We start from the raw sequence: 17048 nt of genomic DNA on the forward strand, positions 1-17048 counted from the left end.
GCTGAAAGTCAGACAACACTGTATAGAACGGACCAGACATTTTGCTATCGAGAAACACTTGATTTTCATTCGTACGTTGAACAACAAAAGTTTCGTCGAATACACACTCGTGCACTTTTTGTCTCAAGCGTGCCATAGCGAAAGGGTTAAGCTATAATTGAACGATACGCTTACCTGTAACGAATTATTGTTTACTCAGTCGAAATATATTTTTACATTTTCTCAAGAACACCATTACCAAGTGTACCACTAATCAACATGGAACTACATTCTTTTAAATTACGAATTCTCCAATCGAACACTAAGAGTACAAGCACTTGCCAGAGGTATTTTCGAAATTTCGTCGCGTTTAGAAACGAGGTAAAGAAACGAGAGGGCGTCAGCTTGTGCAAAAGCAGAGATATTGCAACTAAACTTTCGGTGAGTCATTCGAAAACATCCGTATAGAACCGTGGTGGTGAATTACCGCGGGCCAACTAGCTCTCTATATGACACGATGCTCCGTAACAGCTGACTGTTCGTATCGTGAACAGCGAATGCTAATCGCTAATTACACACCGTCTTAATTATTGGCTCATTGTTCCAGCCGCACGCATAAAGTATCAGGAAAATACAACGACGTTCGAGGCAATCTTATCTCTGGATGCTTGAATGCTGCAGGCTGCCTCTGGTTCTTCACCTGAACCACCTGTTCACTCTTTAAAAACACTCTAGGTATGTTATTGTTATTTTTATAGGATTGTGCTACGACAGCTAGCCGTATATAAAATAAGAGACAATTCGAATGTGAGAAATTGTAATTTCTCATTTTCACTATTCGTTATTTACCCTAAAATCTCATAGTGATGGTCATCGATATTGACGAAACTTTGGTGGTACTGAAAATATTTTGATTACGTATTCTTTTTTTTATCGCCAATTATCTACAAAATAATAAAAATCGCCTTCTAAAATGATTAGAGATAAGATTCATATATGCCTGCCATAAGTCTTGATCGATCATAAAATTTGAGCAAGCTTTAACAATTATTTTTGTTAATTTATAAAAAATCAAAATTCTGATTTATCCCTATTTCGTATTCGAGTCTGAAGTTTGCACACAAAAATTTACACGAGAATCGATGAATATTTTCGAAGAAAAGTCAATGCAGATTTTTAATATATTATTTAAACAAATGGACTTTCTTCAAGTCTATTCATACAGTAAAATTTGTTCTTAAAAACTACAGAATTCATCAATTTACACTATTGCTCTACCTACGATAGTTTCCGAGATATTACTCCAAACATGCTTACTACCCCTAATTTTAAGGGCGATTTTCACCGCTTCGCTGTGAACGATTGTCGATATAAAGAAATACGTGTCGAATATTTTCTCTAGAACCACTGTATACCAAAGTCTCATGAAAATCGGTGATTGTCACTCGAAAAAAAATCCTGCGCCTTTCTCCAAAGGGGTGAATTTCGACGTCCTTAAAAACTACCCCACCTCCAATGGTACACTATCAATTTCTGAAAAAAAATTGCTTCCTACTATTTTCTAAAATAAACTGGTCAAGATTAACAGTTGAACGTAGCATTGAACTCATTTAACTTAAACCTGTAGGATTACAAATGAAGGTAATCAGGGACCGTCAGAGCTGGAATTGTAAACACGGCTTAAAGTGTGGATAGACGAATGCGGCGCCAACGCAACGCTGACGCAACATGTAAGAGGAAAGTGAACACGAGACGATATGTCTCGCGGGCGAAAAGTAACGTCGCATCATCCTGGATTTACCGGAAGAACAGTCGGCTATTTTCTTTATCCGAGTGAATTGAATTTTCGAAAATTAACTAACTAAGTCAACTAACGCTCGCGTGGCACTCGGTGCTTCAATTAACACTGGAACTAATTAACACTAGAAAATGACCCATTAGCGACTTTCCAAAAGTGAATTGTTATTTAAACAAAACGTGATTGGAAAATTAGATTCATATTGATAGTATCAATATCAATTCGATGCAAATAGAAGCATAGGTCTACTTATCAGTATCGAAGAATCACATTTTTGCGAAAATTATTAATTTTGACCCGACTGGTAAATTTTAGTGCTGAAAGAGAGACAGCGAAATGCACAACTGCAACAACACCGAATGGTACTTCTAATGGGATGGCACGAATCGAAAAGCATTTGGATCCTCGAGAAATTTAACGTTTCGAGAGTTTGTCACTCGTTGCACGAGGTAGCGATGACAACAAATGGTTTCCGTCAATTCTGTGACGCACGTTATATTAATCAATTTTCTCAGAATCATCGCACGCCCAACGACCGAGATTATTTTTAGCCGAGTGTTTTCTGCTTAAATTTCGCGATCAATGCGTCTGACGTAGCTCGCAACGTAACCGTCTGCTTCAAAAACAGTCTGTTATTGCCCTGTATTTCGTACCTCCGATGTTACCACCTCAATGAAACCTTCATTCGTTATACTTTTTCGTAACGATACATAGTCGGCATATTTCCATTACAGTGACGTGTTCCTCGCTGTCGGTAGTTTTTAGAATTCGGTTCTTTTTGTAGTATAAAATATGTATTGTTTGTTTATAAGGATCTTGTAAATTGACGGAATCAATTTTTATAAATATGAGAAGTATTACGTGTTACGTGATTTAGAATATTTTCCATTTCATCCTACTCGTAGGACTTCGTCGGTGAATTTTTCGTTAAATTTTCTTTAATGTACACTCCCGTTCATAAGTATTAGGGTAGTTACTGAATGTGAAGAATACTGAGATCTACCAAAATCTACTAAAATTTGCTGAACTCTAACGTAGTGTAGCGATCTATTGAAATCTTTTGAAATTTATGGAAATATAGTAAATACTACGGATGTGTAGTGAAATTTACTAAATTCTGCAGACGTCTACTGTAATCTAATAAAATTTATATTGATATTATTTGTGAAAAGATTAGAATTTCTCAACCTCGTTAACTTAGAGAATCAATCTAGTGGATTTCACCGAAATCTAACAAAATCAATATAAATCTAATTTCCGAAGAGATTACAATTTCTCAACCTCCATCCTTACAGTTAAAAAGCAAAAAGTGTACAGATTCTCATAGAACCGTCAATTCAGTCAAACGCATAACCTAAAGCCTCGCAATAAAAGAATCTTCCACAGCAACTCTACACTTAAATTTCGAAGGATCCTGCAGCGAATCCTTCACCGATACTTCGTAATAGAGTAATAGGCAAGAGGATACCGTGTACACTGAAAAAAGACACGGAGGAACAGTGAGACCCGTGCACTGACTTCGAACGATGTAGTAAAATAAACGAGAACGAAGAGCGGAATAAAAAAAAGGAAAGAAACGATAGAGAAGGACAAGAAGAAGAGGAAGAGGCATGGAAGAAAGAAAGAAGAAGAATTCGCAAAATCGACGTAGCGAGGGCCTCGAGGTGGACGATGCGTAGGGCAATAAATATCGTGCGATTAGATCTTCGAACCAGCCGCTGTTGGGGTTGCTTACGAACAAAGGGAGCATCTATTAATCACTCGACGTTAATCAAGCCGACCGCTAAGTAGACCACGCCACTGGATTAAAGTGCATTGCTACGTATATCTGTGACGTGGTGAAGTGTATTAGAAACCAGCCCAACTTTCCTTCGCTCAGCATGACCGCTAACCGCAACATCTCCATACGTCAAATATTTTGCATAACTGCAGATAGAAACAGATAAATCGACAGGTGTGTAGATCTGCAAAAGCAAACGTGAAACGGGAAGATTAGGCTACTTGTTCAACTTGAACTCCTAGATGGTCAGTTCTTGTTCGCTCAGCGTGGCAACTATTTGCATAGATAAATAGATAGGTGGATAGAGATCGCGAAGAAAGGGTGGAAACGGGAAGATTAGGCTAGCAATTCAATTTGAAGTATTCCATAGTCAGTTTTTATTGTCTGTGTGAAATATTTTGCATAGCTGGAGATACAGATAGGTAAATAGATAGGTGGATAAACGGAGAAGGAAGGGTGAAACGTGGAAGATTAGGCTACCTATTCAACCTGAACTCTTCTACGTGGTTAGTTTTTAGTCTCCTATTATTCGAACGAAGGCCCCTACCTACCGCAGACTACGCACGCGCACCCCTCTCCTCATTTTTGAAGAATTAATCAGGACTAATTGCCAATCTGCAAAGGCACTCGAGCCTTTCCGCCGCACAGAATTATAATGTTCTTTCGTATCGTTCCGACTGCACAAGTTTTTGTCGCTTCGGAAGACCCTTCTTCCACGAATATTTCATTTAGAGTGCGCTGGTTAAACTTATCAGGAAATTAGACAACTTTTATTTAGGTAGAATTAGATGCTGAATTAATTATTCGTTTATTCGACAGAGCGGGGTTTTCTGGTAATCAGAGAAGCAATATTTGTCGGGTTTTTTTTTTTAAAGATGAAAGTTTGGTTTGTTAATTCACTGCTGTTGAAATAGAAAAGAAAGTGATCGCGGTTCAAAAATTTAGTTTTCGTAAAATTGCTAGTAATATTGATTAAAGTATCGGCCGTTCAATGGTGTATGCTCAAAAGTGAAATAACGAAACGAACTAAATAATAAATATCGTAACAGTTTTTTTTATAACTAATATTTCAGAAGTTCGAACAATAGCACGACAACAATATTAAATAATTCTTCTGGTGATAATTTCATTGAAAACTAATCTCAACGTTTATTTTCACTGCTCTAACGTCAAAAGCGAATTATAATTTCACAAAACGATATTCCAAGTTTCGAAACTATCAAATATGAACTACTTGGTGGATTTCAAAGTTGCAAGTTTTTGTTAGGAAATATTTGGTAGAAACAACCGGTCGATATCTACGGAGCACGGATTCGAGTTATGCAATAACAGGCGTATTTTGAATACATCGCACCTCGATGCAATATGAAAGTTCCGCTAAACGGCTCGTCGAAAGGAGAAATGGAAGAAAGAGAAGGAAAGACCGAAAGAATGAAAGAGGGAACGGACTCTTTATGGACTTGTTTGTCGCTGCGCGGCTTTTTACGAATTATTCGAAAAGTTCGAGTCCGCGTCGAGGCACATTCGCAGGACCATTTTAGACGATCGCGCGGCAGTTAGATGAGGTGATTTCCTCTTTTGCAGTAACCGAGTATCGAATATGAGCATTTTTATAAACAACGGTTCGAGTCGTAAGATCTGGTTTCTATTTAACTTGAACCGTTTCTTTGCAAAGTTTCAGAATTAATCATTGTCTTATCTGTAATGCGACGTATCAAAATTACTCCGTGCTTGTCCATTTTTAACGGTGAATATTTCGCAAATGACTTTTTTGTTCCGTTTCCTCTAACTTTCTGTAAAATAATTGTGGACATCTGACCGAGATCTAAATATTCGCGTTTATCTTCCTTGTACAATATTTATGATTCTTTTTTGCGCCTAAGGTACTTTTTTGCAGGAGATTCTTCCTTCTGTATAGTAGTTCCCTTAGCGATTTCGTCGGGTAAAGTCTAAGGAAGTCGAAGTAGAAGACTGTGAGAGAGACAGACAGAGAGAGGAGAGACAGGAGAGACAGAGTAAGAGAGACGAGAGAGAGGAGAGGGAAGAGAGACAGAGGAGAGACAGAGTAAAAGGGAGGAGAGAGAGCAGAGGCAGAGTAAGAGAGAGGAGAGACAAAGTAAGAGAAAGGAGAGACAGAGTGAAAGGGAGGAGAGAGAGCAGAGACAGAGTAAGGGAGAGGAGAGACAGAGTAAAAGGGAGGAGAGAGAGCAGAGACAGAGTAAAAGAGAGGAGAGACAGAGAAAGAGGAGAGAAATAAGAGAGTAAGAGAGAGACAAACGTCACTGTAAAAAAATAAAGTCGTTTCAAAAGCCCGAGAAAGTATGTCGATAAATCTACCGTCGCGTTGAGATAGGTAGCGGGCAACCCCATGCCGGAAAACAACTATGTATCTCAAAAGAAGGCGAGCACTAAGTGGCTAGTTGACTATTATTTCTCGTAATCCTCGTCAGGCTGTACCAGAACTTACTTTTAAATTGTCTCCGTGCACTAGAATCACAGAGCAACAGAGAGCAACGGTCTTTCCATCTCGAGGAAAGTTTTCAAATTCTCGGTATCCGCCGTTTCGCTTCGTCCGACTTTTCCCACTGCCCTTACCTTACCAACTACGATTGTCTTCCGAGCATTCTGTCTACTACCCTCTCGAACTACTTCTCGTACCCCTTTGACAAATTATACACTTTTATACACGTACGATCTCTACATTCGTCATGACATACCGAATCCTACAATGATATTTACTTCAGCGTAAAGAATTGAATCCGGTTTCAAAAATCTTTCAAAAGTCCCGGTGACTTGCTAGTTCGCGTACTTCCTTAGAAAAGTCATTCGTACAGATTGCCCTCGCGAAATCAGTCGAAACTCCTCCTTCGATTGATCACTTGCCGTTTCTTGCCGGACAACGAATCTGCCAAGCTCCCGGAGATTAAGATCTGTTTTGAATTCTCTTATTCTTCACATGTTCATCTCTACGATATTACTTCGTCATCCGAGCTAGCGAATTTCTCATGCTACCGATGCGAAAACTAATCCTAAGGAAACATACTGCCATTCTCTATGTTGGAACGTGAATGAATTGGAACGTTTGCTATGCAAATTAACGAAATCACGGTCGGTTAAGTAGACTTTGTAGGACAGTTTAAAAGATCAGGTATAATTAATGCGAGAAGATTCACTTTCAAGACATCAACGAAACGAAGATTACTTTTGAAGATTGTAAATAATGGAAATTTCTCCAATTATTATCATAATTTTTTCCCCACCCTGGCTTATACAACTAAATTACTGTTAGATATCGGTCATATTGCAGAAAATATTAAGAAAATAATATCGCGAAACAAAATGGTTCAATTATAAATATATATATATATATATATTTCATAATTGCCATTAAATATACATGTGTGTCTGTGAAAAAGTATTGTGTAGTAACACGTAGTGCTATTTAAAAAATTCGTCAGTTTTATTAAATATGTTATCCTTGATACACATAAGACATCATTTTACACAGTTTTCAATCACTTTACCTAAAAAATAACGCAAAAGAACTATGTTTCAAATTATTACACTTTATTTGCCGTTACATTACTTAGACAATACTATAGATATTATAAAAAAATATTTATTTCAACATTTACACAATATTTCACATAGTTCCTTTTTTCAGATTTGTCAACTTATTTTTACCTCGAACGTATAACTTTCTCTCGTTTTCCTTTATTTACATTTAACGATCGCCATGAATAAAAAATACCAACAAATACGATTGTTACCAGCTATATACGTAATCTCTAATAAGAAGCTACTAACAGTGAAGACGAATAAGATTTACCTGCCTTCTTTTATCATAACATACAGATACTTAATACAAGGCTTGGTAACAGAAATACCTACCATAATACGGCTTATCTCGATATATTTTACAGGTAACATATTTACAAGCAATTAACATTATCCAAAATATTACATGGATATTATTCCTAATAATTTCATTATTTACCTTTACCGATATATCACGAACTTACAAATCTTAGAACATGCAAAGGTAAGAAACTTATTGCTGCGTCGGAAGGTAACTAAACTGTCAGAATTTTAGCTCCATAACGAGGACGTCTAACTTTGTTACTTTTGAGTGCTTTCTCTTTCAAGCTCCTTTTTTAATTAAATCTCCGTTTAACCCTTTCGCTACTACGAGCGACTATAGCGTAGAAGGGTCAACACGTTCGCTACCAATCGTCAAATATGTGTGACACACCAATTCTCTACGTCTAATACATCATAAAAAATGTACATTTTGAGTATTTAATGTAAAACTGATAAAAATATAGATACTAAGAATGTGAATGAAACTAATTCGAAGGATAGCGAACGACAGCGAAGGGCTCGCTTAGCAGAGGTATGTATATATGTTAGCCAGCTTTGCCTTGGCGAAAGGGTTAAATCTACGTCGAGACCCAGAAAGTGTTCCACAGACGCAGGAACTCTGCGTGCCTGAAGGCTTTACGTCCGTCTGATGTCCATTCGTAAACCCTCAATAGTAATTGACATGTCATAAAGCCACAATAGACACATGAGATAGTCTAGCCCTGTTACAACCGGTCATCCCTGGAGCCTGAATCTCCCGCCACGACGTCGTAACACCATCCTGCTAACTTGGAAACTCCAGAATGGGCAATATACTCGCGGCCCATGGTAGATTGTTCAAGGAACAGGAACGCTGATTCGAGAAGCCTACTGCGCAAAGCTGGAAATAAATCTAGTGAGATGGCACAGGAACAAGAGGGGTACTTCCGATTCGTCAATGTTGTCACGTCGGACAATAAAGTCAATACATGATTGTGTCAGAGAGAAGGCGATTCTTATGGGGATACGACCAAATCAGACCCGCATTCCTTCCACGGGACTTCTTTCCAGCTCTGCACAGTACTCGGTGGTACCAAGAGATTGTCTGGTAAATGGGCTACCATGTGAGAGACCAGAAGAGACCACTGAGAGGATCCAACGAGGGTATTCCTCCTTACCATCTCTATTATTCGTCCTCTCACTCAATGTTAGTATGTAAAAAATGAAAAAAAGAAGGAACGTTGATTGGAAAAGTTTAGCAATACCCAAACGACAGAATAAATTAAGAATGACTGTATAAATTAAGATTTTTATCAAAAATAAATACGCCTGGTAACCTCACTACTGTTTCTACTCGCTGGAGAGCGGGTCACAGCTCACAGGAGCGAATTTCGGAAGATTTTATTGATAAATGAAAGAATGTACGATATAACTGTTAAGCAGTTGTGCATAGATATCCAACATAGTTGTAATAACAGTACCTGTGATCAACCATCTTCAATCATTCACAAACTTCTCTCCAACCAGCGAGATTACGATTATAGGACATATCGCTTGTCCAAGTTTCATGGCGCAGCACGTATGTACTTGTAACTATTTACACACCAATGAAAATATAAGATACATAAATTTCACCTTTCGATATTCGATAATATTTTGCATAAATTGAAATAAACGTGATATAATAAAAATGCTGCAACGTCGAGGTACAAAGTACTTCGTTCACTTTTGATGAATATATGCTCGTTTCTTCTTTTTCACTTCGATAAACTCTATTCTTCTGGTTATATGCACCAAAAATAGAACTGAAATCGTTCAAAAGAATTTATAAAAATGCCAATTAACACACAGTGAAATTTCCTGAAGAATTCCAGGATTTTTACGACAATTTGAACTTCACACTCATCGTCCTACCAATTCAGCAATTCTCAGATTTACATCCAATTTCACCTGTACTTCCTCGAGATTCAATTTACTTCAACAACGCTATTTTGAAAATTCGAATTTGCAACACGTACATGTATCTGTTAACAGTTCAAGCTGCAAGCCTTCCCATACCTCCACTCGCAACTGTATAGATACAATCTACATACACTCGATTTATATCCTTCCTTGTTTCAAGTTACGCACCGAAGACCGCAAAGATCGCCGAGAGTCAGGGCGTTACTCGCGTATAACGCGTGCAATTTTTCATGGAATTATTCCACGCGCGCCAACGGCAGTTCGTGATATATGGACAAGCGCATAAAAGACGTGTCCCTCCTACACGTGTGACCTATGACCGGAGCCGAATATTGAATCACTTTAATATCTCAGAACGAGACACGAGACGTACAACGAGTCACGGCCTGCGTCGACCTTCTCTCCTCTGTACGTGCTTACACTTCAACTGTGTCTAGTCCAACTTCTGATACCTACCTACGTTACAGCATCTGTGTGAAACGTGAAATTACAGTTACTCAAACATCGTGAAATCTCTGCACCTCGTCCATCAAATACCTAAGTTCTCTTTGCCTAAAAATATTCCAACGAATCGCTCCGATTGACCACTTTTCAGTTGGAACAACGTCTCTCACACACGATAGCCACCTCGGGCCGAACCATCTGAAGAAGATCGAAGCAGTCAGTAATCCTGTGACACAGTGGCGAACACCTCACGTAGTTTTCGATTAAATTCCAGTCTAAGAGGTTAAAGGTAGCTTTGCTTTTGCGATGAAATTTTCGGAAACTTTTAACGTTATGCCATTTGACAATAGCAACATGTATGGACACAACGTACAGCAATGAAGTATAGTAACTAAGGTACTATGAATAGTGTGTCGAGATCCTTGAACGAATGCACTAACAACAATAACTTGTAATTATTTTTAACGATTGTTGCGAGGAGCTTTATGCAGCGGACTATCTACCAAACAAAAATGTTGTTTCGTTAAGGTCCTATCGAAAAATCGATTGCAATAAGATGGTCTTTAAAAGTATGCAACCTGCACTTTCTTAGGCCTTCGTTCCTTTCGAAACTATTACGATATCGATATAAATATCTTTTGTACATATATAACAACGATCTACATTATCAGTTGGGTTTTTGTCCGAAACTAGGTCGCAATAAAAAGAAAAAAAATGAATTCCCAAATATTGATTAATTTTTACACGAAGAATCGCCCCTTTATCATTTGTGGACTAAATTAAACGACTTCGAGAAAATTTAACGACTCTATACAAGATATCCCTCTTCTGTTCGAGAAATATTCGTGAAAAATTTGTACACTTTACGAAAGATATGTTTTCATTTATGCCCATTTAATGACGATGCTATTAAGGCAATAGGTCTAGGCTGACCTAATCAAATGAAACGTGTGATACGTCAATTGAAAGAACTTCCTAGGAAAACCATTTCGACAAAGATTCAGCACCCTGTCTATTAGGGTAGTTATCGACCTAACCATGATTATCAATTTACGCTTGATTTCTTTTGTTCTACCCTATAAAAAATTATGAAAAAAATTAGAGATACTACAGCCATACAGTTTTTCAGATTTTTTGACTGAAAAACTTTTTCTTTACAAATTTCGAATCTTTTAAAATGTCGACTTTTTTTTTTGAAGTTATCGAATGCCAACATTTATATTTTTACACGAGCAAGTTCTACACAATATAATCGATCAATAGTTTCTGAGATAAAAATTGATAAGCACAGTTTTACTTGCTGTTACTTTTTACTAATCATGATTTTAAACTAATACTTCATTCGAAATGTCAATTGTCTACATATATAGATACTGTAGGAGTTAAAGAAAAATTTGGTCCCTTGAAATCGTAACCTCTGGCCGACAATTCATTGATCCCATAATATTAACGATTACCTGCAAACAAAACAAGCAGTGATAACACTAGGTTCACGGACAGTTCTCATATACCCATCTATACGGACACGCGTCAATTTGACGCACGAACAAAATCATACATTTTCTTTAAAAAACGCTATTAACTTATAAATGAAACTATGAGATATATATTTACATAAAATTGATAATATTCTAATTCGAAAATATCGAAGAACACTTGGAGAGGCCACCGAAAAGACGATGCTTCGACGGTATATTTCCACGCCGTTTGATCAACTACGTCTCCTCCAAACTTACTCTTATTGTAATATACAATTGTTTCTGGGGTGCGTTTGTTATTGTCTTTGAATTTCACAGATCTATGCTTAGTAACAATACCTTTATCTTTGGCTTATACACGGTGATATTGGCATATATTGGGTGAATCTGCATCGGGCTTTCGTAGGGAACAGTTGCTCGTCTATTGAAATATTTTCGTGAGGTTTGCAACAGGATTGACTACTGTGTATAAATTTCTTCCATATTTCAGATATCAATGCAAATCTGTGAGAATGCAATCTGCAGTTCTCTTCTTTTATCAAATCGTACGAATCGAAGAATTTGCATAAACTGATCTCTAGGCATTGTGCTCGAGAAGAAAGCCCCATTTCTTGAAGAACTAACTCTTTTGTCACGTTTATATTTATTACCGCAGTAATGCTTTCACGAGTGAAGCCAATTTACTAGCATTAATGCTTACTTTACGATGGCGTCAAACTGACGCGTATCCGTATAGATAGATTAATATTACGAAGATAAAAATTTTTAAAAATAATCTAATTTCAAATGAAATAATCTCGGCAATTGATCAAATTGACCCAATTAAGGCATATTTAGTTTTTGAAATTCAACAGAGAATTTCAAAATTAGAAAGCTTCGAAGAAAATGAATTTCGATGTATACATACTTGTCTGGTTAAATGGATAAAAGCCGGTGCAAACGGTAGATGAAAAATGTAAACGGTTTCTGTAATTTTCCTAAATTGAAGCGTCCCGTAAACCTAGTGTTAATAACCAACAAAATCCAAATGTATTTCGGACTGGAAGTTTTTCGACATAATGTACATTTATAGAAGCAGCATTTGAAATGTTAGAACGCATACAAAACCCATTTATCTGACAATCAGACAAGTAACTAATGCACCCTGGTACGTTCGGAAAAACCATGCCGAACCAACTGTTCTACCACGTTTCGATCCAATTTCTAAAAGATTAAAGAGAAAGCACCCGTTAGTAGATCTTGTGAAATAAATAATTACGCATATGTGGAACAATAAAGACTAAATAAGTGCTGATTCCACAATGGTGGAAAATGCCACGTGGAATTGTAGTAACAAAATAATTACATATATTTGTTTATTGTCTTTTTGACAAATTGTTAATATGTAAAAGGAGTTAGTAAAGTAGAAACAAAAAAATTGTTAACAAGAAACAAACGGTAATTACACAAACTTCGACATACCATCGAGACGACAAGCCTCACAAGAAGCATCACCAAGGCAATTACAAAAGGCATCATTTAGTATCACACTTGAAACATTTCAACTGAACAACAAGTTCACATGTTCAAGAAATGAGCAACAAATTCAGACACAAAGGAGCGATTGATTTCCCAGTTACCAGAGTTCTATTGTGCAATATCGCGCGATAACACAGTGTAAGAGGGCTTCACGACCTCGTGTGTGATTTCGAACGAAAGAACTGCGGTATTCTGGTTCACGACAGAATTACAAAAGGAATATGACAAAATGAAAAAAAGCATAATAAAATTATCGACAAAGTGCATTTATTTTCATCAATGAAGAATGATACTTTGAAAATAGTATCAGGAAAAGGAACATGTACGGAAACAGAAACAGCATGTGAAGTGGAATGGGCACCCAAACGTATTGCCGCCATTCAATTACAATTTTTACATTGTATTACACGTTCGTGTATACATTACGCATAACACGTTCAACGAATGTTCGTTCGGTTTCTTCTCTATTTGCCCAAGTCACCAAAAATCTCCGTAATCGTACTAGTTAGTAACCGTCGTTGTCCAATTTCTTTACAAATTGCTTATACGTCGATGCTTAAACACCGAAAGGATGGCTTCGAGTCTCGGCGATAACGAGTTATACGATATATTGTACCATTCTGTTAATATTATGCCGCCTAGATGACATCGACATTACTTGCTTTGATTGAATCTTCTTTTCGTTGGCCATCTGGTCGACTGGCTGGAAACTGTCAGTAAATTTTCCTCGAAAGTGTCTATCGTGAAATCCTGCTCCTTTAGTAACTTCGGTATTATCCTACGCATTTGGCTATTGTGCCTAACAATGTCGACGTGATACCTCGCTGGCCTCACTATACCATTTCTCAGGTGCGGTTTCCTCTTTTGCACTTGCAGTCGTTCCAACGCGGCAGGTCGTGTCGGCGCGGATTTCGACAAAGACGAAGGTGGAGGAGGTGGTGGAGGTGGTGGAGGAGGCGGTGGAGGTGGAGGAGGAGGCATTTTTGGCGGTGGTAACCGAGCAGGTGGCCCGTGAGATAACCTTATCCCGCCAGGTGTTCTGGGGGGACAGGGTGGTGGAAAACCGGGAATAGGGAATCCCGGTCTAGGCGGCGGTGGAGGCATAGCTGGTCGCGGCGGTGGTCCGTACCTAAACGGTCTTGGCACGTACATAGGTGGAGGACCTGGGGGTGGCAGTATGGGTGGTATACCAGGTGGAGGTGGCATGGAACGGAAACCTGGCGGAGGACCACCAAACCCGAAATGTGGCGGGGAAAATGGACCATCCTTTGGGAAAGCGCGACGTGATGATACGAAGCCAAGCGATCTCATCGGTGATGGCCTACCTCTCGTGTACTTCGCGGAGATACGGGTTACCATCTTTCTCGATGCTTCAGGCATCGGTGTTGCGATTGATTTCACGGCGACTTTACTAGTGTCGATTTTCTCCTGCGGTATTCTCTTTAACGCGTTTAAATAGTTCTCACGCTCGATGGAATGTCCACGAGCCTTTTCGAACGCTGAAACAGATACGAAAAGCACGTGCGTATAGCAGGCTGCGACAAAATAAATCGAGATAGGTTTGCTTTTCTTCGCTGTAAATAAAGAGATCATTCTGAAAAAAACAAAATCGTTAGTCAACCCCCGTTAACCTACTATCGGCTGCCACGAGCCCGGGGCTCTCCCGATGAAGCAAACAGAAACAATTCGGAAATAATCGAGGATATTTTCAATTTTTCATTTGTCACGTACTAAATTATCCCATCGAGTAACGAAACTTTGTATGCCTGTTGTGTAGCAGTTTTGCAAGGTTATTTCTATCGTAACGCGATAATAAATTCAACACACACATATTGCGTTTCACGGTAAACTTTCGACGCGTATGAAATGTTTATTTGTATATGTGACAGTGTCACGTGCTTTGGGAGTTTTGGCCAAATCTTTGAAAGAATAAACAAAGCTACGATCGTATTTAAATGATGTAAATAAAATCGATGCATTACAATGTGTATCCCTTTCAGGCTGGAACTTCAATTTGAATTAGAACATATTTATTTGCTACGTGAATGAATTTTGAAACACGACATTCCTTCTGACATTGCTCATCTGAAAATTATATTAAACTTTGTGTTTCTTAAAGTCGAAAATCAAGCGATTAGCAAACTTTCTACGGTTGAGTAATAGAATTACGCACGTCATTTAGGAATAAGAACAGTGCAAATTATCCCGAGTAACCCTGTGACTTAATAAAGAGGGAGCAATGTCGAATTAACAACCAAGAAACTTAAAAAAATTTACCAAGTCCCCCTACCTTTTAAACAATCTTCAAGTTTCCAACCTAATTGCTGCACTAGATACCTGTAACAAAACGCATAAATCTGTACATTGGATTATCGACGGGATTTGATAAATCTAATCGCAAATTATTAATTTGTTGATTTTACCAGTGTTGAATACACTTAAAACGATTGCTAATAAACCGTTTAATGTTTCGCCTAAGAAAAAGCTTACTAACCTACAAATAAGATACCCAGTACGATTCACACCATGCGTACAATGAATTCCCACAATATCATCTGAAACAAAAGAAAAATGCAATCTTCAATTTATCGTTAACTATATACTACGAGTAAATAAAACGAATTCGATAACAGAAACTAAGAATTATTTTCATACTCTAAAATAACATGTTGAAAAATAGTCACACGAAGGGAAATTGCAAAATTGAAATTTTAGGCATATATTATCGTAATAAACGGTGATATGTGTAAGGAAAAATAAGAGATAGCATCTTCGGAAATAGTTGAGAAATTTAAATATATGTAAAATAGACATTTTTTATTCTATTACTTAACTATTCTTTTACTTGGTTCGTTTAAAATAATGAAACAAAATCACGCAAGAGCAAAGTGAAAAGGATAAAGGTCTAAATAGAAATGTATATTTTTAAGTATCTGTGAAGTACTGCAGACAGTTTGGAATATCAATTTCTTTTCTACGTTTCTTAACACTAAAAGGACCGATCGGGTTCAAACGACCAATTAATAATTTGCAAAAAAAAAAAAAAAATTAATTTCCGATACTGATAGGTATTATCGTTTGTAACTTTCTCACTTTATTTTCTACATGTTTACTTCTATTTCTGTCGATATGAGACAAATTTTAAGTAACATCACGTAAAATCTTACTTTCAGAAAGTTTCTAGTGGGTCATTTTGACTTGGCTGGATCCTTCTAGTGTTAATCAAGCGACAAAAATGTCGATCGCTGTTATAGCATGATCCTAAATCCTAACCTCTTCAACCTTCTCCTCTTTTCGATAATAATTCTACATATACATACATTCAAAAGTTTGTCAACTCCTATACATCTCGATAAATTTCCAAAAACCAAGAAACGTTTAGACCGGTCGGACGTTAATCAACATTGGTATATAAAATCCCGAAATACTTGGAATTGTACATTAGTCTTGAAGCAAATTTATCGCTGCTAACAATAAGAGTAATTATACCGAAAAGGTAGAAAGGATAATACATTTGAAAAAAATAATACGCGAAAGATTAACATAATGGCTAGCCGAGGGACACGCATTCAGGTGCATTAGCGATGGAAGATATTTTCGAGAGTTCGGGTTGAGTAAGATCGCGCAAGAAAAACGAAGGTGTATATACCTAAGGGAGACGTACCACGCGCTTATAAAGCAAGCCCAATAAAAGCAGTATATATATATACGTAAGGCGAGACGTTCGATTCCACGGGTCATCAATATAGCCCCGGAGCATATAGGGTCGGCACCTCTTCAGGCCCAGCAAGGGGCTGATTATAATATTACCGCAAATTACCGGCAAAAGCTGCGACGAATTCACGACGATTCGTGACTCCAGCCCGTGTGGGTCACGGCGGCACTTTCGTATAAGGGCGAACCTAATGAGAGTAGCCACGTAATAACGACCAACCACCACCAAGCCCTATCGCCTCTCTTTTCTCCTTCAATTTCATTCTCCATATTTTCCTTTTCCGCGCCAGCTGCAGATAAGTACCCGAGGCACTTCAGAGCCACTTCGTACCTCTTTACCTCGGATTTTACACTCAGAATTAAGTGACCATCGGAGGTCATGCGATATGCCGTTTGACCTTCACATACCTCTTAAGAGGATCGTTCGCAGAAACACGATGCGATTTAGACACAGGAGCGGGAGGTTTAATGCTTCGGCACGCCTATGTAATATGTCAGCGTATTTATCAGGGAACACGGGGGGGGGGGGGGGGGG

General features: G+C 38.0%; 1 protein-coding gene across 1 annotated transcript in view; it reads right to left on the reverse strand.

The window, feature by feature from the left end:
* Positions 1-13176: 13176 nt before the first annotated feature.
* The window catches only part of LOC108574419 (RNA/RNP complex-1-interacting phosphatase), a 43013-nt gene continuing 39141 nt past the window's right edge, over positions 13177-17048 (reverse strand). The window contains exons 7-9 of the mRNA XM_017937005.1: positions 15294-15354; positions 15090-15136; positions 13177-14298 (exon numbers count right to left, since the gene is read on the reverse strand). Of these exons, the coding sequence (XP_017792494.1) occupies positions 13454-14298; positions 15090-15136; positions 15294-15354 (953 nt within the window). The 3' untranslated portion in view covers positions 13177-13453. The remainder of the gene's footprint in view (positions 14299-15089; positions 15137-15293; positions 15355-17048) is intronic.

This window comes from Habropoda laboriosa, unplaced genomic scaffold (assembly GCF_001263275.1).
Source record: "Habropoda laboriosa isolate 0110345459 unplaced genomic scaffold, ASM126327v1 scaffold214, whole genome shotgun sequence".
Lineage (NCBI taxonomy): Eukaryota > Metazoa > Arthropoda > Insecta > Hymenoptera > Apidae > Habropoda > Habropoda laboriosa.